This window comes from Magallana gigas, chromosome 7 (assembly GCF_963853765.1).
Source record: "Magallana gigas chromosome 7, xbMagGiga1.1, whole genome shotgun sequence".
Taxonomy (NCBI): Eukaryota; Metazoa; Mollusca; class Bivalvia; order Ostreida; family Ostreidae; genus Magallana; species Magallana gigas.
Genome location: NC_088859.1, coordinates 31,946,161 through 31,974,082, shown reverse-complemented (window position 1 = coordinate 31,974,082; position 27,922 = coordinate 31,946,161). Strand labels below are relative to the sequence as shown.

At 33.3% G+C, this 27,922-nt stretch overlaps 3 protein-coding genes across 19 annotated transcripts in view; 2 read left to right on the top strand and 1 right to left on the bottom strand.

Moving 5' to 3' along the window:
- LOC105318395 (focal adhesion kinase 1) overlaps positions 1-8,666 on the bottom strand; it is a 28,491-nt gene extending 19,825 nt beyond the window's left edge. For 2 of the 12 annotated variants that reach the window (XM_066065429.1, XM_066065430.1), the window contains exon 1: positions 105-1,023. In XM_066065429.1, coding sequence (XP_065921501.1) covers positions 105-347 — 243 coding nt within the window. In that variant the 5' untranslated portion in view covers positions 348-1,023. Of the gene's footprint in view, positions 1-104; positions 1,030-3,084; positions 3,304-5,160; positions 5,239-8,605 lie in introns of those variants that run through there. The other 10 variants (XM_066065436.1, XM_066065433.1, XM_066065431.1 and 7 more) reach the window with 8 other exon arrangements.
- LOC105318399 (membrane progestin receptor beta) lies at positions 5,589-12,045 on the top strand. Of its 2 annotated transcripts, none has more exons than XM_034456846.2 (3): positions 5,589-5,685; positions 8,596-8,720; positions 9,114-12,045. In XM_034456846.2, the coding sequence occupies exons 2-3, from the start codon at positions 8,690-8,692 to the stop codon at positions 10,124-10,126; spliced, it is 1,044 nt and encodes a 347-aa protein (XP_034312737.2). In that variant the 5' UTR covers positions 5,589-5,685; positions 8,596-8,689; the 3' UTR covers positions 10,127-12,045. The 2 variants fall into 2 exon arrangements, with proteins under 2 accessions (XP_034312737.2, XP_034312738.2); XM_034456847.2 differs by having other exon boundaries at positions 8,596-8,744.
- A 1,242-nt stretch (positions 12,046-13,287) lies between these two features.
- On the top strand, positions 13,288-27,888 carry LOC105318394 (putative ferric-chelate reductase 1). Of its 5 annotated transcripts, XM_066067436.1 has the most exons (17): positions 16,601-16,764; positions 18,432-18,471; positions 19,269-19,480; positions 20,977-21,149; positions 22,227-22,330; positions 22,559-22,664; positions 23,315-23,533; positions 23,723-23,824; positions 23,938-24,109; positions 24,222-24,347; positions 24,466-24,581; positions 24,890-24,976; positions 25,088-25,156; positions 25,285-25,384; positions 25,518-25,664; positions 25,783-25,853; positions 26,014-27,888. In XM_066067436.1, the coding sequence occupies exons 3-17, from the start codon at positions 19,288-19,290 to the stop codon at positions 26,104-26,106; spliced, it is 1,878 nt and encodes a 625-aa protein (XP_065923508.1). In that variant the 5' UTR covers positions 16,601-16,764; positions 18,432-18,471; positions 19,269-19,287; the 3' UTR covers positions 26,107-27,888. The 5 variants fall into 5 exon arrangements, with proteins under 5 accessions (XP_011413781.3, XP_011413783.3, XP_065923508.1 ...); XM_011415479.4 differs by lacking the exons at positions 16,601-16,764; positions 18,432-18,471 and adding an exon at positions 13,288-13,421; XM_011415481.4 differs by lacking the exons at positions 16,601-16,764; positions 18,432-18,471 and adding an exon at positions 16,358-16,525.
- The last annotated feature ends 34 nt before the right edge of the window (positions 27,889-27,922 follow it).

Below are 27,922 nucleotides of genomic sequence, written 5' to 3'. Positions count from 1 at the left end.
CCGACAGTTTCAAGATAAATACCTGGTACCCTGTTACCCTCCACATCCTTACCCCCGCCCCCTTCCCCCCCACACAACATGTGATCATACAAGCTCCTATATACCTCAGAGAGACGTTTGGAGATCCCTTTAGCATGGGACAGTTTCATAGTCCTGTTAAAATGGCAGCAGCAGCATGAGTAGAGCCAGCCCCAGCAGCGCTGGGTGGAGGTCTGGTCGGTATCGTAGGACTGTAGAACCGGGCGGTGGGTACAGATACTGGTCAGGGTCCCCTCGTGGGTCAGGTAAACCAGGTGAGGTAGGCCCACATCTCCTATAGGGTAAGAAGTTGTTGAAGAAGTGGTCATGGTCAATTAGACTGAGCGTTTCTCACCTCAGCTATTGTTGTGACTGTGTAGGTACAAGATGAGATAATGTCTGTATCCCCTCTGGTCAGACAACTCCATCAAAAACAGTAATTATCCCTCACAAACAAGGTCAATCAGATGGATTGTCACCCGATTATTACACATAATCATTATTTCCTCCTTCTGATGTTTGGCTTTCATTAACTGTCACAAAGAACATAGTATAAGACTGGAGGATATCCTCACTGGACAAAGCCGTTCCAGGAAACACAACATCACTCCCTATCAAGACAAATTTCAGCAAGAAACCATAGTGTCATCTTCACTTGTGGCGCAATTACTTTGTTCCCTCATCCTAAGCCGATGGGAAATGTGAATTATCCAGCATATTGATTTCTCCACCATAATCAACAGCCGTCTGCTTAAACTGGAGAATGATGCATTTTGTTTCGACTCGAGTCTGCCCTCTCTTTTTTTTCTCTTCTCTTCACCAGTGTGTAACTATTGTCTTTTTAATAACATGACATGTGCCTTATTCAAAAATCTTCATTAGTGATTTAAATATCAATTGGCTTGATCGATTTACCTAGTGTAAAAATCTGCATTAGTACACGCTCATTCATCCACAAAATAGCCTTGCCCGTAGGTAAACAATAGATTTTGTGCAGTCATATTTGGATCAGACAATATACTGCAGTGTTTGTAAGATCGGATCCCGTTGGGACTTGGAGCTATTACACATTCACTGACTCCAGAGTCTTGCTTGGGTTTTATTGACATAATTAGTGTGATAAATACATACTGCACCTTTTATATTCCGATGACAGGTCATTAATACAACCAGACAGTCATTTTACACTCCATGTTTACGACTTACGAGTCCTCGCTCCTCACTTGTTCCATCCTTTAAAGCATTTTTCACCTTTTACTGTGCCAAAATATTTCTCTGTGCCTCAAAATATATATATATCCATTTCTGAAATGTGTGACAGTTTTATTCAGAGAAAAAAATGTGTAACTTTATATCATAGTGGCCTACTTTTCAATGTCAACTATAAAAATTGGGCCAGGTCGAATACAACAAACCTTAGAAATGCTTATTTGTCACATTTCTACCGAATTTCTGGCATTAAAACTATCGCAAAATCTGATCAATAAATAGGTCACAGGTTCAAATGATGTTGTACTGCTTTGCTCCACAGGAAATTGTTTTGTTAAATCAATACATCTGATATGCCAATAAAGCCTGTTCTCAGTCATCCTGATTATCAGAATTCTGTACACTGACTAGGTAAACATGTTTGTTGTTGACAGGAGTTTTTCATTACAATTATGAGCTTTATCACTAATAAACAAGATAAATGATGAAAACAGATTCAAATGAAAAATGAACCTGGTTCACACATAGTCTAGTTTTTACCAGATTTTGACCAATTTTTAAATCATGGCATACAAAACTAGGATTTTTTTTAAAAATTGTAAAAAAGGGTATAGACAACCCCACTGTCACTGAATATAGTTTTAATGCTTTTAACAACTGTTTGTAATATATATACAAAACCATGAAAATTGGATTTTTTGTTTCTAGTCAAGAACTCTTGACCAATAAGCTTGTATGATGATTTTGTTAGTTTTAAAGGGTTTTGTAAAAAAAAAAAAAAAAAAGCTTAAATTTTACATAATGTTTCTGAAGTAGAAACAATTTTTCAAAGAACAGTAATTAAACTTGTACTTCTGAGCTATCCAAATTTGAAATTCCTAGAAACTGTACTGAAAAATTACAGCATATCAAATTACCAGTTATCATTTTATCATAAGTTACATGTATCACACTTATCAGTACCTCTTTTACATTAACACTCCATTTTATACTCAGTGAGAGAGAGAATGAATGAGAATTTGAGAATGCGAGAAAGGGAGAGGAACGGATGTTTTTAAAGGGAAATAACTTTTAAATCTGCATATTCTCAAACAGGAAAAAGAAATCATATTTGTTTAATCATGCTACTTAAAAGCATTGGATTTTTAAGTGGTTTTACTTATATTTTTATCTTTGAATCTTGGCTGTTGAAATTTCCTTATTAACATGTGATAAATGTACATGTATTTGATGTTTATTTTTCTCCAAATTCTTACTACAGTCATTGTTTGTTAATGCAAGATTTTGGCATTGCTTACAAAATATGATCTCAATCAAACATATCGAAAATCCCAATTAAGCTTACAGCAATCAGATGTATTAAGTTGTTACTGCATAACGTACATCAATTCGTGCTGAACAATTGACCTATAACACTTTTCACGCGTAAAGATGATAGCAGGGAGCAGATGAAATACATGTATGATGCTGAACCTATATTCTATCAGACAAGCATCATGATAGCTTCCAATGAAAAATTTGTATCTACACATCTATTAAATTGGGATTACAGGGCCCATATTTCCAGGGGTTTTCCTCCCTCTTACAAACAATGTCAACTGTTGACTGTCAAATATAGATTAAAACTCAACCTCATTCCTGTCAGAAACACAACCAATAACCATGAAGATAAAACGTATGTACCAAAGGTCAGTTACCTCCGATTGTTGGGTCTATGCAATGTCTGGTAAAAATATGTAACACAAGAGAAATACTAGCTACAAGAGAAGAAAAGTCATAAGTGCGACCCATTGTTGCTATCTCTCCCCCCCAGAGGATGACAATAATGGCCAGTTATTAATAAAGAGGAATACTCACAGAAGCGTGACAGGCCAGCAATCAATGATGGTTTTATTCCTGCATGCACTCTGAATTTCTGCCTCTGATAATGCACAGCCAGATTTTTACATCCACATGGTTTTACTTCATTGTTATCAGTAAATCTACACAAATTCCGCAGCATTTAATGTTGCCAACATCTTATGTTAGAGAGAAATCGCCCCTTGCTCCAACCACATTCCCTCTTCCCACTACGATTGAAAGCCACAACAACGTATGGATGACATTTGTGCCGAGCCCTTTGACTTTTTGTCGTTGTATTCTCTCTTTGTATTAATGTCCAATTACCGTACGGCACAAATTGTATTAATGAAGCGAGACCAATGTGTTCAAAGCACCAATGAATTATATTTCAGCACACATACCAGCTAGGGTATATGAGTGAATAGCCTTAATATTATTTTTTTTTGTGGAATTTTTTTCATAAGGAACGCCACAGAAAATACCCTTAATTGATGTATTGAATGATTCATAATTGGAAAATTATGTTCTGGATACATGTATTACTTTAAATCTCCAAAATGAACAAAATTATGTTCCATTGAATGGATCAAAAACTTCATGGTCATTTCCTTCTATAGATCATCAGTAATGTATCTAAACCCTTTTAGATGTAGTGCTTGAAAACATTTTAATGCTTTTATGGAAAAGACAGAAATTAGACAGAAATTAGACAAGGCTTTAGGAATGCCTTTTTTCATGAAGGTGATAATGGCAAAATTTAAGTTCTTAAATTTTCCTAATTCTTAATTTCAGTTAATCAAACCTGGAATTTTTTTTTTTGATCTGTCAACCCCTGAAACTCAATCATCAGGGTCTGATAAACTTCTTACAAAGTATCTTCAAGAAACTTTTCTTTATTTTCTGTACATTTTCCCTTCATTTTTCGAAACAGCACAGAATACTCAAGTAACTTATTTCTCAAACACTATAGAATAATAAACTGAAGAGGTTGTACTTAAACAGATACTGTATACAGGGAAATATTCGCCCCTGTTTTATTTTGGCCTCTTTCACCCTAATTGTCAGATGGCAAATTTAAGACTGCATGGGCGAACTCATGTTTTAAATTATCTCTCTTTAAACACAACTGTGTCTGGGCGAATTCAAAAACGGGGCAAAACTGTTTGCAAATGTAGAAGGGCAGAAATTACATGGGGGCAAGAATAACCTTGTATACTGTAAATCAATAGTGCAAATAAAGAGTATTGCTAGTACAAATGTACATGGAAAGTATGTAACCTTAAAAATGGGAAAGGTTTTAAATGTTAATTACTGTATGTTTTTTATAGTTTTATAGAAAAGAAAATTACTACTTCATTTGATAATGTAGATATTTTTCAATAATAAAAACACTTTCTGATTAAACCAGATCTTTCATCTGCTCTGACTATTTTATGCCAAATTGGATTAAATAATATTGATACAAAAATCAACTAAACCCGCACACACCTGGCTAATTCCATTGATAAAACACAGCTCATTGACAAACAAAATAAGGAGATGATATGACCAATGTAAGCTTTATTATAATAATAACTTGTATTCAATCATATTGCCTTTTATATATTGCCCATAGGACAATTCAGAATCTGAATAGTCATAAATAGCAGTATGGTCTTACCATGAAAAATCAACTTTATACCTGTTAACCTTTTAAAACTACTATGTGCAAGAATCTCCCACTTATTAACTTGGCTTAAGGGGGGGGGGGGGGGTTGCGTAAACAACATTTTCTCATGTGAAAAGTTTTAAAAAAATGAATTCAAATACATAAAAAATTGAAAAATACCTTATTTTACAATGGTAATGCATTATACACTGTACATGTATTTGCAATATCATTTTAAATTTTATGATTTCTATGGCTGCAACAGCTTGTGTTAATGTTGCTGTGTTGATCGAACTTTCAAAATGCTCCTTTAAAATTCTCATAAAGTATTATTTGAGTTTGTCAAAATATTGTATTTATGAACTTTTGGGCTTACTTTGTATTGTATAACAGGTGTAATTTGAAAAAAAAAAATAATGTATAGGCATAAGACAAACGCATACCTGCTGTTACTTTAGGAATACTTTGCAAACGGATCTGTCCGAAAAGTGCTCCTGGTGAAATCTTGGGTTCCGACAGATCTTGGAAAAATATAAAAATAATGTTGTATCATTTATCATACATATTACATTAAAATTAAATAGACGAGAAATAATAAAACAAAGGCATTTCAACAGCATCATCTGCAAAAATCAAACCTGGATACTACCTCATAAATGTTTTTTTTCTTCTTTTTTTTTTTTATTCAAGATAAAAGAAATTGCTATATTCCATCATTTGCATGACACTTTGTTTTCTGTTTGATCATTTACAAAGCTTTGAGACAAAGTATAATTCTGTGTGCATTATATAGCATTACCGGTATCTTTTAGCTGTTATCTTATTTGAATTTCCTTGAAAACCAATGTGATCAAGATGTAAATGTATGTGAACGGGGAAGAAGGAAGATTTTTATTTACAGTCAAAAAACAAAGTTCAAATAATATTTCTAATGAAATTCTGTCAAAACTGACATCTCTTTTAGCACGGTAGGTGTATCTTTTATTAATTTGTATGACCTTTACTAACAATTACTTATATTGCAATAGAGGAATTTTAAGATGTGTTTTAGGGTACCTGTATTGTAATACTTAAAAAAAAAAAAAAATACATTATCATATCCCGTTACATCCACACTTCAGAGTCATTTGTAGCTCTTGACCCATGCCAACAGCTGTTTGATTACATAAACAGTCAATTGTAAACTTCTTTACCATAATCATGTAAATCCATTTCATTTTTTGAAAAAAATATTTTATCTATATACCGATATATATATATTACATGCAATGTGCAGTTGGATAGTCAACCAATGAAAATTGTCTTATTCTATCAGTTGCTAGGTACACAAAAAAAGAACATCTGCATGAGCAGCAGTGATGAATCAAAGTCCATATTGGAAGAAAAACTGTTCTTAATATGTATATAATCATCATATATGTACATTAATTTCATACTTAAAAATAACAAATGGAGTATCAAGACGGACAGGTGGTTCTCAATTTACTAAATAACTATGACTTTGACCTTTGCACTATCATATGCAACCATTCACTTTTTCTTCTTAATATAATGTAACTGAATTTAACCTATACCATATTTTAGCCATACCTCAGTCATAAAATATAATCATCTATTTATATACCGTCTGGTATATTGAGATTACAACAAGAACCCGGTAGTGAATAACTCAGTTCTTCTACAAAACAAGGAAAGATTCTGTCTTTTATTAAATTTCATTTTTCATATAAACTATGTTCACATGTCTGTTTTATATCTGAATTCTGTTCACAAGGAACTGTTTCAGTACAAAGTCAAATTTCCAATAAGGAAAATAAGGATACTCCAGTCAATACTATCAAAAACAATGCTAGTAAATCATATTGAAGCAGCTAACTAGGAAATGTTGTTAGCATATGTACTAAGAGATATTTAGTCATGAAGGTACAGGACATATATCACAAAATACAAAAGTTGAATTTTTGTGCAAAATATACGTTATAAGTTTTTTTCCAATGGCTATGAAATTGGTTTCCCAGGACGTACATATGCCATCTGTACTTCTTTTATTGATGGCACTTGTATTGAATTCATGATAAATAAAACAGGTTACATATACTTTACAGTTTCATTTAACCAACCTCTAGACCATTAATACATGTATAGTAATACATGTAATTATAAATGGTACCTGCATTTTTCAATATTTTTATATATGGTGTCCAAATTAATAGGATGGACAATTCCCATGCTTTACAGGAGTTTTGGAAGGTATTTTTTAATAATGTGATAAAAAAAAAAGAGGGGTGAATTGAAACAGATTTGACTTTAAGATATCACAGCAGTCATTGTTTTCACTACATAACACTGTACAAGAAAAAAATTCTTGAAAAATCAGTTTGCATTTTTCTTGACAAAATATTCATGCAGAGAAAATAATGCTATTTGTTATCTATCTTATCAGCTAACCCCCCCCCCCCTCCCCCCCCCCCCCCCCCAAAAAAAAAAATATCTAGTTCCAAACAGGTCTACTCTCAAAACCCAGGGTTTTCCGTTTGTATGTAATCAGACTGCACACTCGATCCTCAGGAAGCTGCTGCATGTGCCTTGAAAGAAGTAGTCCCTACGATATAATACACCCAGTTAAGCTAAATAAAGTGTGCCCATAAAGTAACAGAAAATTAAGCTTGTGTGAGATAGTTACTTTAACTTTGTCAATATACTGTAACCATTATAGGTATGATTCAGACTATGGAGGATTGAAAGAACATATTAGTTTTTGATTTTCTTGCCAAAAAAACCCAAAACACTTAACACGTACTTGAAATTGAACAGGTTCATTAACACATCATGTTCATTATTTGCTCTATATATTTTTGATAAACTGGAAGGTAGAATTTATATTAAAATCATAGCAAGTTACCGGGTAAGTGTTAAAGATATAAAGATTTCAACTCTATTCAGCACTTTGCACTAATTTACATGTTCATCATTTCTTTAATGCCAAACCTATCCAATTATTGCGCTGTTAATTGTCAACATTTGCCAGAAAAAGGCATATATATATATATATATATATATACCCCAGTTGTGCTTGTGTAAAAAGTAGTGTTCACACTTCGCCACTCCAATGAAGACAGATCACCGTTATAAAATTTTATCAATAATTCAGTCTTAATTTTTGGTAATGTATTACTGAGGCAGCGACTGCCGTCCATGCCACCCATGTTCCGATGCCCTTTCTTTATGCATTTGAGTGTGCTTGCTCTGATAGTAACACAGTAAACATACTATTATGAGCAATGCTTTTTTTTTTTTTTTTTTTTTACATTTTCTCAAAGGTTTTGACATTTAATGTACAATTGGTGCACACCCTGAGGCACAGTGATTAATAATTTGATGTTCGGACCAATCAACATTGCCAGATAGCTAAGCTAGTACATCAAGGTAGCCTATCTAAAGATTAAAGGAAACTTCATTCTAGTTTGCTCTATCATTCACCTGGTGATACAAATACAATCCAAAATTATTGAACATGATAAAGTCCCAAGCTCAAACATTAGTATTATAATAGTAAATATCCTTGATATCGAAGTATTTTTTGACGTTAAAAACTGGCTTAAGGGATGAAAAATAAATTTAAATTAGCAAACTTTGTGACGATTTTATACCAGCTGACACAGATCAACTGGTGTTACTTACTATGAATTCTTATGGAAGTTTGACAGAGCCAATTCCGGTTAATAATTTAAAAAAAAAATTTGATCATTTACAATCAAGCTTTATTTTACAATATTTTATGAAAGATCCTGATTGTATTGTCATATCATTTATTATTATCTCATAATATTGAACTAACATACCGAGCAATATATGAATAATGAATTTTTATTATTTAGCTTAGCCTACCTGTTTCACGGACGAGTTGTCTAACATATGCAAACCGGAAACAAGGTTTAATTTGGGCAGATAACCGACAAGACCACTCGGACCATGGACCAAACTAACAAGCTCTTGAAAAATTGTGAGTGTTCATCTGTAATATTTTGTAAGTTTATTTTTATAGTTCATAAGTTAATATTTGCTTCGTATAATTTCTATGAAAACAGCGATTTCTGCAAATCATGGAATGGGGTGGGGGCTAGCTTGGGTAGAGATGGGAAAGCGTCGTCATTTTACATGGCTAATGTAGTTGTGAGTATCTTGCATCGTAAAGATACTCTGTATGATGTATGTTATAAAGTAATTAAGTGACTTTGCTTTAATGCAGATCTGTGGAATACAGATTATAGAAAGTGAATATATGAATGAATTCTTTGAAAAATCAATATGAATTATGACTTGCTGATATGCATCATATTTTGAGTGTATGGCTGTTAGAGATTGTACATGGATATCTGTTTATTTTACTTTTCAGCTTTCAAACTATCCATCATGAAACATAAGCGACACAATTCTCTCCTTAGACCAACAACAACAAAACATGATGTCCCTGTTTTATTTCAAGAGCCCCATGTTGAAACTGGATTCAGACATCCTCATCAGCCCTGGTTCTACTACATCTGCAGCATTTTTCAAAAACACAATGAGTGCATGAATGTATGGACACACCTCATTGGTTTACTTTTGACTGTTTCCAGAACCATTGAGTTCTCAAATGAGTATGACCTAATCGGAAATCCGCACATGTGGCCCCTGAGTGCTGGGCTGATAACAATGGTTTTAATGTATCTTTGCAGTACTTGTGCTCACTGCTTCTCTCATAAGTCTGAACTTGTCCACTACACAGGATTTATGATAGATTATGCAGGCATTGGCATATTTGGTTTAGGAAGCACAATTATTCATTATGCCTACTGTATCCATGACACCATGTTGAACTCGTCCCTTAAAATGCTATCAGTTCCAGTTGGGGTAATTTTAGGTGCACTGGTCTGTATATGCTGCACTGTGTCTAAGGTCTTTTACAAACGTCCTTATCCATTTACAAGGAAGATATGGCAGATTGGGTCAGTGGGAGGCATTTATACCTGGCTTTCCTTGCCGATTCTTCATCGCCTGTTTCTAGACAAAGATGGGGAGGATGTGAGTCTCTACCACCATACATCTCAGATGATCTGGTTTGCCTTGGCTGGGTTCTTCTTTGGATCTGATATACCTCAGAGGTTTTTCCCAGGAAAATTTGATTTTGTTGGGCATAGCCATCAGATTTTTCATATCTGCATCATTCTAGTCACCCAGAAACAGCTGGATGGTGTTCATTTAGATATTGAGAAATATCACAGAACCCCAGCTTTTGTCGACGAGCCTTCATTCATGGAAACGTTTGGGGCAGTCATCAGTCTGACCATTGTCTGTTTCTTAAATGTCTTTATATTTCATAACGTAGTTAAATACAGATTAGGCAAAGAAAATGTAAAGCAAGAGTAAAATAGGTTATTGATTTTTGTTGGGTTTTTTACTAGTCATTAAAGTTATTACTGTATATAGGGTTATCTTTGTTCTGATTTTTTTTGGCCCCTCTACATTTGCAAACGGTTTTGCCCCGTCTTTAATATGCCCATACACAGTTAGAAATAGACACTCTTTCTAAATGAAACAGTTATTATTGTTTTGAATTGGCCTAGACTTAAAGTCTCCAGCTGACAATGAGGGCGAAAGGGGCAAAAATAAAATTGGGGCAAAAATTTCCCTGACACAGTATCTGGTATGTAGTACATGTATCAGTATATCAATGAATGATCACTGTAAGTTCCTTTAAGGAACATGAATATCAATTCAATTTGACGTGTTCTCATGATATTGTAATGTAGTCCCCTTACTTTTGATGAAAGGCATAATTAAGTAATATTTTAGATTTTCTCATTAATTTCACTCTCTGAACCAAATAGTCTCTTTTCCTTGTTATTGGTCTTATTTTGTTAAGTGTTATCATTGTTCCAAAGGTTTTGTTGTTTTTTTTTTGTGTTATATATATATCCATGTGTATAGTTAATATTTTCTTATGGAAATATTTTTAAACACAGTAGTACATGGATAAATATTACACTCCTCTTGCGCAAACTTGAACAGTTGATGAATGGTGATCTTATTTTGTTTTAGAGGAAATTGTGGAAACAAATGTAATATGATCTACCAATAATCTTTTAAGATATCAAAAGCTTACACTCAAAATGATTGTTGTTATTTATTAGGAAAAGGGGAGGTGTCCCTGAAATAGATTATGTCCTCAATGAATTTGAAATTTTTCACTGCAGAAATTTTAGTATGTTAATATTTAATTTCTTTTTTTTTGGTTTAGTTTACTTTTTATGTCTTATACAGTACATCTACAAGACATTAATTAAACATGTGTCTGGACATTGTTTTTTATGTGTTGACTACTTATTTCCTTTTTTATAGGACTATTTTATATTATATTGAAATTCATCATTTTTTTACTGAATATTCTTTCACAGATTCATTCAATAAATTGATACATGTATCAAATACCTACTACCAGTAAAAAGGAAAAAAGTTAATTAACTGTAACTTTTTTGGTAACATTTACTAGCTTTGTTATTCTATTTTTCAAACTTTTAGATAACATTGTAACTTGTATTAAATGTGAATTGGAGAACAGGGAATGGTTGTCTGATTTAACATTACTTCTGAATTCACAACCTACCTAAAAGAGAGATGAAATTCAAAATAAAAAATGTTCATCGAAATTACGATAATATTTATTTATCTACCAGTACATGAATCAAAACGCTGCAAATGTTTGGGCAATTCATATTAAAACTACATGACATTGTAATTGTTTCTGATTGGCCTTGTCATTTATAAATTCTCAGCTTAACAAGTACCCTATTTATCACCCACTAAGGGCCTAAAATGTCTTGTATTTTAACAGAATGAAGTTGAATTTTGCATGTTAAAACAAAATTGGGCAAGAAATTTCTGAAAGTATAGCAGATTGTTGGGTTATTTTGGTTTTGTGTATCAAATCACCAATTTTCGCCTATTTTAATATATATAGCAATCATTGAAGCTGTTCTTTACATTTATATGTACTTGTGGTATATATTATTTTGTATCACATATCCCATGATCTGTGATTTTGTTAATGTCAAGAGTATAATAATCATAATGTTTTCTCTGTTTATGTTTTAGAAATATTTTTATTAATTATTAATATATTATCGTTGATTGTATTGTGTGGTATTTTAACAACTATTTACACAGACACTGTTTTCTTTTTTATTTCTTCAGCTGGACTTTAAAGTGATCAAAATGTTTTATAATCCAGACTTTATTTGTTTATTGTTTTCTATCTGTTCTAAATAAATTTCTATGTTTAAAATTTTCATCGACTTTTTTTTTAATTAGTAGAGTACTGTCGGAGTTGCTTCTCTTTAATAGAAGCTCTAAGTTTAACAAGCTATTATACTGCTGTGTACAATAGATATTATAAAGTTTTTCTCTAATTATAGAATTTCAAGCAATCATGCAACAAAGTAATTAGATCATTTATAAATTGGAACTGATGGATATAATATAATTTCTACAGAAGGTAATAATGCCAAACAATTTAATGATATAAAAGTTCATTCTTTTTTTTTATTTTTAAATTAATGTGCAGACTATATGTGATTACTAAGTCATACATGTATATATATTTCTATTTTGTTTACTAGTAGAAAGTTTGAACTGAATGTAGAGAAGTAGATGACATACTTCTATCTAAAATTATATGCTCCCATCATTTCCTTATTTTAGATGTAAAGGAATTCAAGAGTGTGTATACCAATGTTCAATAATTGATTAAATAATACCGGTAATAAAAAATTAATCATCATTTTGATTCATTTTTAGAAGGAGTCACCTATATACATGTACTGGTATTATCATCTTATTTTGATTTTTAGTTTTCCTTTCAATATACATTTTAACACTGGAAGGTACAGATATTTAAAATTCATAAGTTACAAAAAAATGAAGGGACAAATTTGCTTTATTTAAAAAAATTTTTTTTTTATAAATATGCAATCGTATAAATGTGAGAAAACCACCAACTTGCAAAGCCTGTAAGACTTCTTGTAAGAATCCGAGTATGGTCTGTATCATATATCAGCTGAGACTGTAATAGACTCATCTTCTATGTAAATATAAACTATCATTTAGAAAACTTCTCTCTCTCTCTGTTAGTGTGTAGGTTATTATTAATTTTTATTTTTTTTTTGGTTTTTGTTTTTTACATGTACCTTTGTATGCCCAAAAGGGCCCAGAATTAGGAAATAAAATTATCTTATCAATTTGACAAAATTAATGGAAATCACTATTTACCCTTGGATTTTTTTAATGTAAAAATTTTCAGATATGTTGATGTTAATTTTGGCTTGAAAAACATGAGTAAAACTTGATAATTTCATCTCGACCGAGTAACACGACGAGGCACGATGTTGCAGTAGATCTACATTGAGTTGAACATGGGTAAAATAAAATTGACAAGTCAAGTATCGTTTGAAAATTTTATCTTGAAGTTTACCAGTATTATTTTACCGAGTTAAAGATTTTTCTCCATGAAATGTAAGAAAGATTGAAAGGTCCGGTTAAATGGCGGGTCGACTGCAAGTGGGAGCGAATTGTCAAGACACCGTTCGGAGACTTTCTGGTATTTAGACCATCCTTGTGATCCAAAACTTTTGGAAGAAAAATTCCAACTTCCAGTTGAAGATTTCAGGTAAACCTCTATTCTTATTGTTTTGTGATAAGCATGTGATTATTTAACAGCGTAATCGTATTTACAGGAATGTGTATAACGTTACCTCGCTAACGTTATATTTTGCATTTCACCTGAAGGCTGATATTTTGTCTGTTGACATTTTGATAGAAAATAACTATACCGACTTTACTCTGTTACTGATATAAGTCCATGACATAATCTGAAAGGTCTGTTGGATAAGTCTTCCTTATATAGTTTAATCTGAATCGGACAATTTTGATGTAATTGGGCTCAGAGAATGGAATAGGTGGCGGATCCAGAATAAGGGATGTGTTCATGTCCAACCAACCCACACTAAACACTGCTAAATACTCTATATATACTCGGTCCCAGGGTTTTTTTTTGGGGGGGGGGTTGTGCAGTTGACATATGATTTTGTTTTGAATTTTTTTTTATCTATTAATAATATATGCCTAAACTATGTTCATTCGGTTGAATTAAGACCAAGATTTTTCTTGAAAAGTCAATTCTTAAATAAAGGCAAAAAATAAAAAGTACATGCGTATACAAGGAATGTGCCTTGCATGGCTATCACAGAACTTTTTTGGTACTAGAGGTAGGTTTCTCTTAATTGGGAAAACCATTGACTAAAATTTGCCCATAAATTATGTCACTATTAAAAGAATAGCAAGTACTTTTGATGTTATTATATACCATGTATGTTACTATTATTCTATAGTTAATATTGATATAGTCTGTCCCAGGTAACTGCTTCCATCAATTTTTGATGATTTTACACAAGAAAACACATTGCTAAAGAAGTACAATAAAAATCAGTATAAGGGGAAAAATCCAAGATTTCTTCATTGACACTTCGTTCATATTTAAACATGAGAAATTAACACAAAAGAAATCAAATTTCGTACGGAGATTAATGATAGGAAATGTTTACATCTTTTCTCCATTCGTAAATACTTTGGACACCTTACATATCCCCATAGAATTTCTATTGTTGGTAACTTGGTAGTGTATTGAACCTGAAGCAGAAGAAGGGGTGTTTCAAAATAGAAATTGTGGATTTTTTTTCATTCTAGTGGATGAACACAGTTTTGGCACAAAAGTACCAGTATTTATGATTATCAAAATTTTAGCAAAAAAAGGTGGAAGCAGAAATTTGGGACTGGGTGTAAAATTTTTGGTTTAAAATCTTCGCATTCGCAAACCTGTGATCAGTAGATTTTTTCCTCTTAACAAGCAGCACTAAGATATATATCTTTCTTCTGAGCTGACATCGCCCTCTGCAGCTCTAAGAAAAATATACTTTCTGAATTCTTCATAAATTGTACTGTACATGTATTTATGTCACATAGAACTTTTATTATAAATATTGAACAGTATTCAATATATTTTAAATTAATATATAAACATTTCTATCTAGTAGCATGTATGTTTAATTATCACCATATTAAGTTGAATAATCAGAATTGTATTTGATTCTAAATGAAAAAAAAGTTAACTTTACACAAATACAACATAGATTCAGATGATGCAGAAAAGGATTTCTTCAAAATTAGGAAAACAATGAATATTTGGACCAATGTAAGTTAATTAAATATTTATACATCTCTTTCAAACATTTAGACTACCTGGTAGAAGACATACAGGTAGCCTGGCATTGTAGTTTTCTCTCCTTTGTATTACATTGAATTAGAAAAATGCAAAAAATGTAAAACCGATAAATACATGTGCATGTATTTAGACAAAATTTATGTCTCAGATTGTTGAACAATTAAACATTCCTATGTTGAATTCTTGCCCTCTCCATTTTACAACTTTTTTTGGTGTAAAATAGATTGTAAAAGAAAGCATCTGAAATTCCAACAGATAGTATGCATACCGGTATGTAAATTTTCATGCATTAAACTATGCACTTCATTAATTTTCCTGCTCAATGTGTTTTACCAGGTATATACCGGTATATGCAGATATAAATGTTTTTGACAAAATTCCAAGTTTAAAAAATGCTCGTATTGTTTTTACCTGTAAAAAGTATTGTTTACATTTTTATATGTCAAATCCCATGACCAAGAAGGTCACAAACTTGTTTTGTTTGGTCCCATTGTTATATGACATACCGGTACATGTTGTATAACAGAACTGCAAAGCGGTTTTTTTTTTAGATAAATAATTACCAAAAAGCTATCTCAAATACATGGCAGCTATTATATGAAATGATGGTAGTTAGTATTCATTTAGATAGGTCCAACACAAACAGTATTTATTATTATATTTTTTTTATGTGTACAGACAGTACTTACCGGTATCACTTTTTTTATGTGCAAGTTACATTTGCATGTGGATTTTATTTTTCTGTCATCAAATTATTTTGTAACGTTCATGCACATGCACTAGAACATGTAAATGGAATTTTGAAAATGTATGATATAGTATTTAAAATCATAAAAAAGAATGAAATTTATTAACCACTATATTGAAAAAAAAAATTATATTAATGAATTTGTCCCCACACCCCTTGGCCCTCCCCCATCCCCCGCTCCACATTGTTTCTTTATGTGCTTTGTTGAACAAATTTTTGAAAAAAAAGTACAAAGGAACTTTATCTCTTCTCGTAAAAATGGATGCTTGTTACAGTTCTTTAAAATAAAGGCTGTCAAAATTTAATCACAGGGTGTGTGATGTATAAGGGCAATGTATTACACAGATAGTTACAGGGCTGACAGCCCACTGACAAAGCTACCTCTTTATTAGATACCTTTGTATCCACATTTTTTATTGTATGAAAGGAAACTTGCTTCTCCTGATGGTTATTGTGATAAGGAAAGGGTAATTTTCAATTCAATCTGTCTGGAAGCTTTTTGGGATATTACATAATCCCAGACCCAATTGCCTTCCTCTCCATACAACCCACAGTGATTGCTATGAGAATCTGTTTATTGTTCATGTGTGCATCCATGCAGAAAACTGGTTCCGATGCTTCCCTAACCAGCATATAGCCCTGCTTGTGTACAAGAAAACAAGGTGCATTAAGAAAGAAAAAAAAAGTTTTTGCTACAGGGCATAGTGCAGTATAAAGGTTGTTAGGAGTGGAGTAATTCTCAAAGGTTAGTCAATCTGCACAGCAGGTGGGTGGTAGTATACTTGTTTATATCAAAAAGGCATTCCCCAACAGCTGTGATTCATGAGGTCAGACAGTCAGTGGGGTTAGAGGTCACAGAGGTAGGATGGGTCACAGCAGCCTTGTTTGGAGGTGTAACAGAATCTCAGCATTCAAGATGGAGGATCATCTCTTCTAAGTGTTAGGATTTTTTCTCTTTTTCAGAAACCAAAATCTTCCTTTTAGGTGAGTTTTTAAATAGATTGTAAACACAAGGAAAACAAGTAGAACAGGTTTTATGTGTGTGGGTTACCTATTATTGTGACATTTAGCTTTATCGGTTGTGATTAATGCTGCGGATACCTGTTATTATGAACAAGTGTGCATGTGTCTTCAATGAATGAAATATTTGTACTCTTTCATTCTGTGAAGATTGGGCTTGTGTGCTTTAGGAAGCCCTTTGATGCTTTGACTGTGTAAGTAGTCAATTTTCAAGTAGATTTTTTTCTTTCTGAATATGAGATAAAGTGTATTGAAGCTTAGAGATTTAGGTGTATAACATACTGACTGTGTGTGCTTGTGATATCAATCAAGGGGCGTTTACTCAGTATGCCAGCCTGGGGGCCCAGCTATTTGTTATCAGGGCCATCCTTGCATCACAGTATTCTGTTGCCCAGGGGGGAGATAGGTGTTCTTTTCTCTAACCAGAAAAAAAATTGTACATCAGGTCATCTGCTGTATTTTACTGTCAAGAATTTTTGTGTATTTAATTTTTTTTAGCATTGCTTATCATTGATAGACTTTTGACCTAGATTAGCTTTGGCAATCAAAATGATAATCTCCTGTCTTGAAGGCCCATCACTTAAAAAAAGATACATATCTATGAGATGATAAAGAGGAGACTAGTATATTTTACATGATAAAGGATTGGATTATTACAAAAGAAACTCAAGAGCCAGTTTTCACGTATATAAGTTTTAGGTTTACAGTTATATAATGAATTTGTTTGAATAATTTATTTCTTTTATTTACTATGGCCAGAAATGAATGGAATACACTTCAAATATAAAGCTGTGTTTTGGAGTGCCAACATTTCTTTGTTAAGAATCACTCTGCAGATTGCCTTTTAATAGCTATTAAGGTAGAAATACAGGATAGGTTTTCTGTGAAGTTTGAGAGTTGTTTTTGTCTTTAAGATTTAGTCATTTAAATCCCCTTTAAGATACACATGTGTATAGAAAGTAATCTATGATTGAATGAATACAGGCTACTGTAATCAAACAGCCATGGATGACACCACTTAAAAACAGTACATGTACTACACTGTTTAAAAGTTGCCCCACACACCCACTCCATCTCTCTCTCTCTCTCTCTCTCTCTCTCTCTCTCTCTCTCTCTCTCTCTCTCTCTCTCTCTCTCTCTCTCTCTCTTGTGTGTCAAACCATTGGTATATTAGATTCATTCATATTGTGTATGCTAATTATATTTAATTCAAATTGAATATGGTGCTATTGAATTTTGTTGAATCAGTTCAAAAGTATAAGAAAGTTTGGTTTTGATGAAATGAAAGATGGATCTTAGCTAGCCAGCTCATTTTATCTAGCAATCGTTTATCATTTCACAGTGTAAATGTATATAAATGAACATTATTTCACATGCATTTCATGAATGGAATTTATTCAAAAATTTGAAATCTGCTGACTGATGTCATCCTGCCCACGCACGTAGCATGTACTTACTAGCCTCTACACAAGTAAAGCAAGCCACCGATTGTACAAAGCACTTTCGTCAGGAAACCTGTGGTCTGAATTTATGCAAAGGAATCAAACCAGTTCTCTCACCAGCAGTTCAAAACACTTGATTTACTCTGTGCATTCCTTGTTGTTAAGATATTTATATAAATCTGATTGCAGAGTTGGCAGTGTGCATTCAGCTGTTGGTTCAGAGATCTTGGTATGTATTTGTGAAACTATCAGCTTCTATAGAGAAACACTCTCTGCATGGGTTTCTGGTGGGTCATAGTGGTCAATGTTTGGTAATTAATCAAAAATTCCTCAGACACCATATTGTCTTCATTTCTTTCCATGGCAGCAACTGTTTAGTTGTTCTATTTGAAAAGTGTTTAGGGAAGGGAAAAAATAAATCATTTGACAGCAGGATATCAATTACTGAGTGAAGTGAGGCAGCAGATCTCTCTCTCTCTCTCTCTCTCTCTCTCTCTCTCTCTCTCTCTCTCTCTCTCTCTCTCTCTCTCTCTCTCTCTCTCTCTCTCTCTCAGAGACAAAGTTCTTAAACATTTTTTGTTATCTTTGACTGATTGGTCTAGCAAGTATTACATGATGCAAAATGTGGTAATATTGAGAACAGATATAAATAGAGAAGGAGCAAGCTTTTTATCAGTGGCATATTTCTCAATATGACTCACTATTATATACACAAGCTTCTCTCTGTCTGTAGACGATGGAGATCTTCTCTATCAGCCGCCTTGAGAAATCTTCACAGCTGTTTATTCTGCAGTTACATTTTGGCAGAGGTATAGCAGTGTGTCATCAGATTTTTCTCCAAAGAATTGTCCTCCGATGCAGACAGCTTACAACATAAACTTTATCCAATCCTCTTTTTATTTCTTGGCTTGTCTGCCAATATTATGCTTGCCTCTGTATTATTGGCAATAAAAGCAATGTTGTTTTGCTTCTCTTACATTACATATTTTTTTTACAGTATTTGATAAATGTTGTTTTCTTTTTCAGAAAGTAGAATAAACAAAAGATGAGGGCACTTTTGACAGTGCTCACCCTGGCCAGTCTTGGGGTCACAACGACCTTGGCCTTGTCTTGTTGTACCTGTGATGACCTTGATGTCACTGGAACCTCTGCAGAGCCCCAGATTTACCCCTGTCCTTTTATCATCAAGGTCAACAAATTTGCCTACAAAACCAATGATCCTGAGGAATTTTTGATTGGTAAGTGAAGCAGACCTAAAATTCTCTTTAAACGGTATACTTATATGCTAAACAGGTCCAAAAATTTAATTGGTTAATGTACAGGGTTCATGCTGACATAATATTTTATCTGGTCCATGAAAAGTCATCAAAATTCAAAAACAACAAAGACAGGGGGAGATGCTTGTATTAATGGGTATAGTGCTGAAATTCTTGTTTGTGCTGCTTACCATTCTCATTTGGTTAAACTTTTTACAGATAAGGAAAATTTATTTTTGAATTATTAGAGTTTGTGTTGATTCTCCTTTTACAAGTATAACTGATACCAGTTAGTGGTAAATCTTCGAAAAAGTGTGTGTTTGTAGAATTTTCTAATTTTGGAAGTAGGTGTAATACCGTAAACCAACATTTATTCGCGGCGACTTTATTTCGCGATTTACTTCCAATAAACTGGTTCGTTACGACTAATATTGGCGACCAAGCCTTATCCAGATCAGTAATTTGTTATAACAACCATACGATAAAGACTAGTTTGCGGTGAGAAATATTCGTGACAATGAGGCTCTCGCGAACCTCACGAAAATTTCTCGCATGCGAATAAAAGTTGTTTACAGTACTCTTTTACTTCGTTTTTGTTTAGAAGAAAACACATGATAATATCCCAAAGTACTAAAAAATGACTTTACAGTTTCCTAAAAATTAATGAGACAGGGCATTTCGAACCCTGAATTAGATTCACAACAAAATAATAATACCGGTAGATCAAAAACCGAAAGAGACTGTAAAAAATTGGTTTCTACTTCAAGTTGTCTATGCTTGGCAGTGATTCCTCCTTTTGTCAATGTATTGATGCTGAAATCATAATCCATCCTTATAGTCAATCCTAAGTCTTAATCACACTTCACAGTGGTAGATATTTGTCAGCTAGGAAATGAGAAATTCCTCCTGGCAGCTTCTGGTTGTTCAGCAGATTTGGCAAGGGATACGGCCAGTTAACTCGTTCCCCGCTTTTATTGGCAATTATGATCAGTCTTTGTGTACATATTTTTTATGTTTAACACACTCTCAGTGATATTTCTTTACCAGCATTAAGATTTGCTATAAATATCACAAGGTTTAATGTGATTATCAAGAGAATTCAGAATTGGCAATTGGCAATCAAGAAGTAGAAATGCTTACATAGCCGAATATCTGTCACAGGTTATATGCAGTAAAGAATTTTATATTTGTACCTTTTATCCTGTTCATAAATTATGAAAGTAGAAGTACGTGTACATGTTGAAATAAAATACAAAATTCTTGAATACAGTAAAACACGCTTATAACGAAGTCCCAGGGACAGCCAATGTAACTTCGTTATAAGCGTAATTCGTTATATCCGTCAAGTTTACAACATGAAATAGAGATTAGGGGAATGAAATTCACTTCGCTGTAAGCGTCAATTCATTATAAGCGTGTTCGCTTTAACTGTGTTTTACTGTATATTGCAAAATTCAAATACTGTTTCTGTCTTGTAGTTACACTGGAGTCAAGGGGTGGTGGGCGATATATCAACCAGTTCATGTTACAAGCGGTCAGTATCGATAGCATGGGGAAAACCACTGTGGCCAACCCCGGGGACAATGGTGTCCAGGCCTTCACCCAGGTCCCTGTGGAGGGGTACACAGTCAGCACCGCCACCGACTGTGAGGTTAGTATCAGCAGTCAGCCAGTGAGTGTACTGATGACTCAGACAACTGTAGATTCCTAATTAATTGATATGCACATAAAATCACAAGAAGCAACTATCACTAATTTTCATATGAACTCTTTTTCGGTACAGTTCTAAACTAAATAGAATTGAATCAAAAACTTGGTGCTGCAATTTTATATTCTTGCAATCTGATACAAATCAGTGGAATAGTGGAATTAATTACTCATGTTAAATAGTGATCTTCAGTACTGGTGTTGAGGGGACCTGCTGTACGTAATCATGCATGTATTCCCTCAGACTAATGGTAACAGTGTGTAGAGTGTAAGATAAGTGAGGTCAAATTATCAGGGAAATGTCAATGACTGTATGTAGAGATTCTGATTTGATAAGTGAAATGTTCAAGGATTAGACTTTCCTCTGTAGCAAAACTTTACCCGGTAATTGGTCAAAGTAAACTTGTTCAATGAACCATTTGCATAACCTTCATTTCTGTAGTTTGTTGCAAAAATTATTCTTCAGAAGGAGGGAAATAAAAAAAATTATAAAGGGAGAAGAGAAGTTGAAACTATAAACCATAAAATTGGTTGTCTAGGGTTTGTTAGCAGGTGCAGTGGTATTCCTAATGTTCAGCCTCTGGGCCATCAAGAATTAGTAATTCTCTGTGATTCATAATGTAAATACTTGTACCAACTTGTGGTCAGTTATTCGGTGTGAGACAAATACCAGCTCACATCACAGAATAACTGTGACAATATACCTGGTAGTGAAATATATTATTTGTTGGTCATGACAAATTAACTTGCTGGCAATCTTGCAGGTGTAAAGGGTTATTACAGACCTTTCATTTTGATTCAAAAATATGTAAAACTAATCATACTCGGGAAAAATTCAGACATATGCATTTGTTGGGATTTTGTTTCAGAATAAGCAAATTCTTATACCTGGTATTATGGCAACAATCACAAAAATATGTTTTTGGTAATCAATGGGAATGAATATACTCTTGTTTTTATAAATATCTAATGAAGCTTTATTATTTGAATTTTTCTTTATTTCTCTACATCTTTGTTACAGGGAAAAGTTGTGAGAAGTGATACAAATCTCAAATTTGACAGTAAAGCCACCAAAATTCAGTTTTCTTTTGCTCCAAGACGTATTCAGGGACCTATCAAATTTAGGTAAGATACTTGAATCAAATTTCCAAGAAGATGCCATTTCATAACTGACAAGTAACAGAGTTCAAAAATACAATGTATGTTTTACTAAACTTTTGTTACCTGATTAATGTGATATTGCTGAGTTTCATACAGGGCTAGAAAGACTGAGAGTCAAACAGTCCTATAATCTTGGTGCCTCTTGTACTAGGGATTACATGTATTATAAATATGACTGCCTTTTTCTATCAGAGCCACATTTGTGGATGACCAGGGAAATTTCTGGCTGAGGGAGGAGTCTGAGCCCATTGTACAGATAGGAGGACCTTCACTGGACCCATCCATTGCCAGGCAAAATGTATGAACAAAAACTTTGTTTCTCAGGAGAAATAGATAAATAAAAAATCTATTGAGTTCCATTTTTCCATTTCACAGTGCTTTTAAAGCAGTCTAGACATAAGTTTTGAAAATTTTAATACTTCTTAGAATGTACTTAAAATGTATGACTCAAGCATAAAACCACATTACATCATAACAACCACTGAATGCCTCAGTCTGACATTCCTTTGCAAGTTTTGTAATTTGTTGGTTGGAACACTTGATATTTCAAGCAATATGAGTGGTACTTTGAGAAATTTATTTTGCTATTTTAATTTGGTATTGTGAAAATTCTACTTGTAATTTAAACCTTTATAAGGAAAAACCCAACAACTAAGCCTTAGATTTTATCGGATAGAATAAATTGTATTATGTAAGTAATCAATTTTTGTACAGGATGACAATGATGTAATTTTGCTTCATATAGCCTCTACCTGTAAATAGTTATCCCCCATAAATGTATACAAACCTTGTTATTATGTCACTGAAACTTTTACAAATAACAACAAAAGGAAATTTTTATCACAAAAATTGCAGCATATTTTGCCTAAAAATTATCTATTTAAATAAACTGATGGTACATGTATTGTGTTGTCTTTAACTGTAATGTTCCTTTATCTCCCTACACAGGCTCTTCCAGTGATTGACCCGATTCACACAGACAAGTGTGGGATAGAGAAGGGTTGTTACCGGGTGCCTGAGGGGTGCTGGGAGCCGTACTGTGATTACATCGCCACCTGGAGGCCGCTCAGCAGAGTGGGGGTGGAGTACATGATTGAGATGAGTGCCCGCGTGGACGGCATCACAGACAGACATGTTTCTCTCGCCCTCTCTGATGATATCAGATGGGTGGGTCTCCAATCTTTTCCATTATTTCATTATTTCTGTCCTGATTTTTGAGCAGAGAAAATCTTATTAAAATTCATGATTTTTGGTAGTGTTGTAAAGCTTCTGAATACGGGTAGTTATTATACATACTTCATGTTCTTATTACATTTATTGTGAAAGTCTTACCAGATTGTTTCTTTGTGGTTATAGGGAGATGACCATGTATTTGAGTGTGTACATGAAGGTGGTACAGGATTAACCAAGGTCTATCAAGCCAAGAGCATTGCCCACAGCACAGAGAGATTCAGAAATGTAAGGCAAAAAGATACCATATGCAGATTTGGAGCCTTTTAGCAAAACTTGTCCTTTTTAACAATGATTTAGAATAACATGCAATTTATAAAATGTTTCTATTCCCTTTCCAGTCTCAGAATGGCATAGATGATACCTGTAATCTGTTTGGTCTTAAATGTGGCGGTCAGTTCATGGAGGGGAGGGTGAGGTGCCGCTTTGTGGTCCGATCCAGTCGCAACATCAATTCTCTGCCCCTCTCTGGATCTTATCACCTGTTGATGTACAGTGGCCCAGCCGAAAATAGTAATGATCTTTAACAGAGATAATGCTCATTAATATTCTTACATTCTCAGCACTTGAGATTAAAGCAAGAATGTGGGAAAAGGACAAAAACATGAATATTTTTATATTTCAGCTCTGACTGCCCCACATAAGTATGGCTATGGTGAATACCCAGTGGCCTCCCCTGATATGGTGTCTCTTGGTGATATTTCGATCAACATGCAGGGATATGCTCGCTATCCATTGGTCAAAGCTCACGGTAAGGAAACAGTGTTCCGGAGTTCTTGATGGAGTTTTGGTACTTCAGCATGTGTGCTTTGTGTACTGTACATATTTACACAGAATGAGATTAACAAAGAAATATTTATACTTTTCAGGAATCCTGATGATCTTGGCTTGGTGTTTCTTTGGGACTGTTGGACTTCTGATGACTAAGTACTACAAACCTATGTGGCCAAACAAGAGGTTCTATGGACACCGATACTGGTTCATTGTAAGTCTTTTTTGTGTCAGAGCTAAATAATTTGAGTGATTTTTTATGCAACAACAACAAACAAAAAAATCCCATTTAAAAGTACTGATACATGTCAAATAAGTTTAACCTTTGAAAAGTGATTCTTTGGTAGTTAGATAATAATAAGTGTAACATACATACTAAGCACTGGAGTACATGAAAAATATGTTAGTGATTATATGTAGATTGCAACAAAACTCTGTCTGTGTAATGAGCATTAAGTGTTCTAGGAATTCTCAATGTTAATGATCTCAGCAGCCTCTTTTAGTGTCTCTTTGGAATTCCAGGCTCACTTTAACTGCATGGCTTGGCTGTTTATCTTCGTGCTGATCGCCTTCATCCTGATTTTTGTGGAAGCTGGAGGATATAGCAAGGTTGGTGAATTGACTGTGTTACTTGCAAGTTTTTTGTTACCCTTAAGATAAGCAGCATACTTTGATTTTTGGGTTGTTTTTTGGAATCATTATAGTTCTTCATTTTTACAGGTTGATTACTTCCCATTAGATGCCCATCCTGTTATGGGAATTATTATCTTCTGCTGTGTTATTATCAATGTAAGTTTGATCCAAATTTCTAGAATTATCTTTTAAGTGTTCACAGTTATTCTGTGCTGATTTTGTGGATTAAAATGTAAAATTAAGGATACCCAATGTATATTCATATCTCTTCATTTCATTTTCAGCCAGTCATAGCCTTACTTCGTCCTGCAGATGATAATGATTGTCGGCCATGTGTCAATTGGGTTCACTGGGCATTTGGAACTGTTGCTTGGTGTTTAGCTAGTAAGGAACTTAAAGACAAAATAAACATTTTTAAGAATCGTCTTTAACAAAATATGTTGTTACTTGTTGATATAAAAATTGGAAATCAAAGGTTTATTATATTGACATCTCACTGGTTGCTTTTGAATTACAGTTCCTAACATGTTCATTGGAATGAGTTTTGGGAAAGCTCATGTACCATGGTGGGCCACATGGATCTTGTTTATTTACATCCTGTTCCACATCATTGTGGAGATTACACTGGAAATCCACCAGTGCTGTACACACAAGAAAAACAAAGGTACCATTGTTGTATTCATTATCAATTTATGTAAATAATAAAAACTAATTTAGGTATATTTGGGGTTTAACTCTTACTTTACATGTTGCAACTTATTTCTCTTCCTTTCACATCACAGAGAGACGGAAAAAGTATGAATTTCAAAAACGTGAAAATCCGAAGGCCAATATTCCAGAGCCTGAACCAGCCGTAAGTACCTAAATCTGAACATACCACATAGTTCTAAAAATGTGTACATTAATTGTGTGTTTATATATTCTATCAGAATTAACGCATAAAGCTTAATTTTCATGTCTGCTGAAATTATGAAAAAGAACTATGAAACTGATGTCTACTTTATTTATTTCAGGGTCGTATCTTTAAAAGGAACATGTTTATAGCACATTTCATAGTGACCTGTATTGTTGCTTTTATAATGGTCATCGCCATAGCAGCCGCCTAAATAAAATCAAAGAGAGGCTAAGTTTACCATCCATCCAAGTCTTCCATCAAGAAATCGACATGAAAGGAAGTGCAATCTTCACGAAGAATCTCAGATCTAAGGATACTCATGCTGAAAGCCGCTACTGAAAAGTAGCCTCATGATGAATCTAAAAAAAAATGAAATGGAAAAGTTTCTGTTTTTTTATGATGTCCACAAATTTTGTCCCTTTGGAGTACACGGGGAACGCATGTGTGAGTGAGAGTGACTGAGATATTAAGGAAGAATGTGTTTGGGCAGTGATTGTGATCAATCAAAATGTGCTTGGATATCAAAGTGTTTGTGATATTTGTTCTGTGTAATCAATGCCATGCTCTTGTCATCCCCTTATAACCAGCTTCCAAATATATATACATGTACACTGCTTTAGTGTAGTTTATCTTATCAGTGACCCCGACATAAAAGGTTGTAATACTATATAGTCCACAAGATTAAATACAAAAGGTGCTAGAAAGAAAATAGTTCTATTGTAATGAAAAAGTTTAAAATATCTGAATTCAATGCTGTATATACATTTTATACATGTAGTTATGCAGACTTTTATATGAGTTTTTACATATTTCAACGATACCAGTAACTGGCTGAATGAGACTTGTACTTATGTTTTGATCAACTGAGCTTTCAATTACCATACACACATATCCCTACACGCATTACAATTCCATTGTTACCAGTCTGTAATCTGTATATAGAGCTTGTAATAGTGTTAATTAACTGATTTTATGGTGCATCATTTATGTAAATAATTATTTATTAAAAAGTATGTACAAGTACTGTATAGCCATACATGTAATTTTCATTGGCTATACGATAAAATGTTTGTATATGAAAATAAGAACTTGTATGGGTTTAAATAAAATTTAAAAAAATCAGTTTCAACATCCTGTATTATCACAAGTTAGTACATGTACACAGTGTAGTTTTTGTTTTCAATCGTTTTTAGATGAAAGTACCTTTTAGTGTAGTATATGTGATTTGTTGAGAGAAATTTTGACTTGTGCTCGGTCAACAGGTTAATGAGTGATTCAGATGTGATTCTTGTGTGATTCATAGGAGCATGTTGTCATATTGAGACAACAAAACCTAGAAATCTGAATCTTAGATGTTATATATCTGTAATTCTTACAGTGCTGTTGGTAGCTTTGTAATGTATCGGGGGTTGTTGAGTAATGTAGGGATGTTTTGTTTGTATAACTATGATGACTCGTGATGATGTAGATTTATTATTAATATTTTTCATTTTATTTATAGGCAGGGATGGTCTGTTGATGTATACAGTTTGAAAGTGATTATTAGTTCTTGATGTATATCTGTTGTTTAAGTGTGATGTTATTTTACATGTCCATGTATTAATAATGGTAATTTGTGCATGACAAGGTTGTTTTGATTATTATTAAGAGTTTTTAATCTTTATTATATATAATTATACTAAATACATGTATTTTGCTGAAAGTTGTTGTCACGTTTCTGTGGTTTTTTTACAATGGATACCCCTTTTTACAATTTTTACCGTGTATTTGAAATTTAGATGTTAATTTGAGACTGATATTTTGGTTGAACATCTTTTAAATTAACGGTACTTTAGATAAACTGCAGGTTTGAAATTTTAATTGCTTTACAAATAAAATACTTCATTTTCATGAAAGAGCATATTAAATTATCTCTTTGTATCTTTTTATTTTTGCATCATGATTTGAATTATGAGGAATGATCAATAAAAGAAAGATTTATTTAAGTAATGAACTAATGACAGTCTTTCATTTTAATATTAGATCCC

Bases quoted from the DNA above. Each gene is read 5' to 3' on its own strand.
- LOC105318399 (XM_034456847.2), top strand. From the start codon at position 8,690: ATGGACCAAACTAACAAGCTCTTGAAAAATTGTGAGTGTTCATCTGTA. The intron at 8,745-9,113 runs GTAAGTTTATTT...TTTACTTTTCAG, and splicing joins GTGTTCATCTGTAATATTTT to CTTTCAAACTATCCATCATG.
- LOC105318394 (XM_011415479.4), top strand. From the start codon at position 19,288: ATGAGGGCACTTTTGACAGTGCTCACCCTGGCCAGTCTTGGGGTCACA. The intron at 22,331-22,558 runs GTAAGATACTTG...TTTTTCTATCAG, and splicing joins CAGGGACCTATCAAATTTAG to AGCCACATTTGTGGATGACC. The intron at 24,110-24,221 runs GTAATGATCTTT...TTTATATTTCAG, and splicing joins CAGTGGCCCAGCCGAAAATA to CTCTGACTGCCCCACATAAG.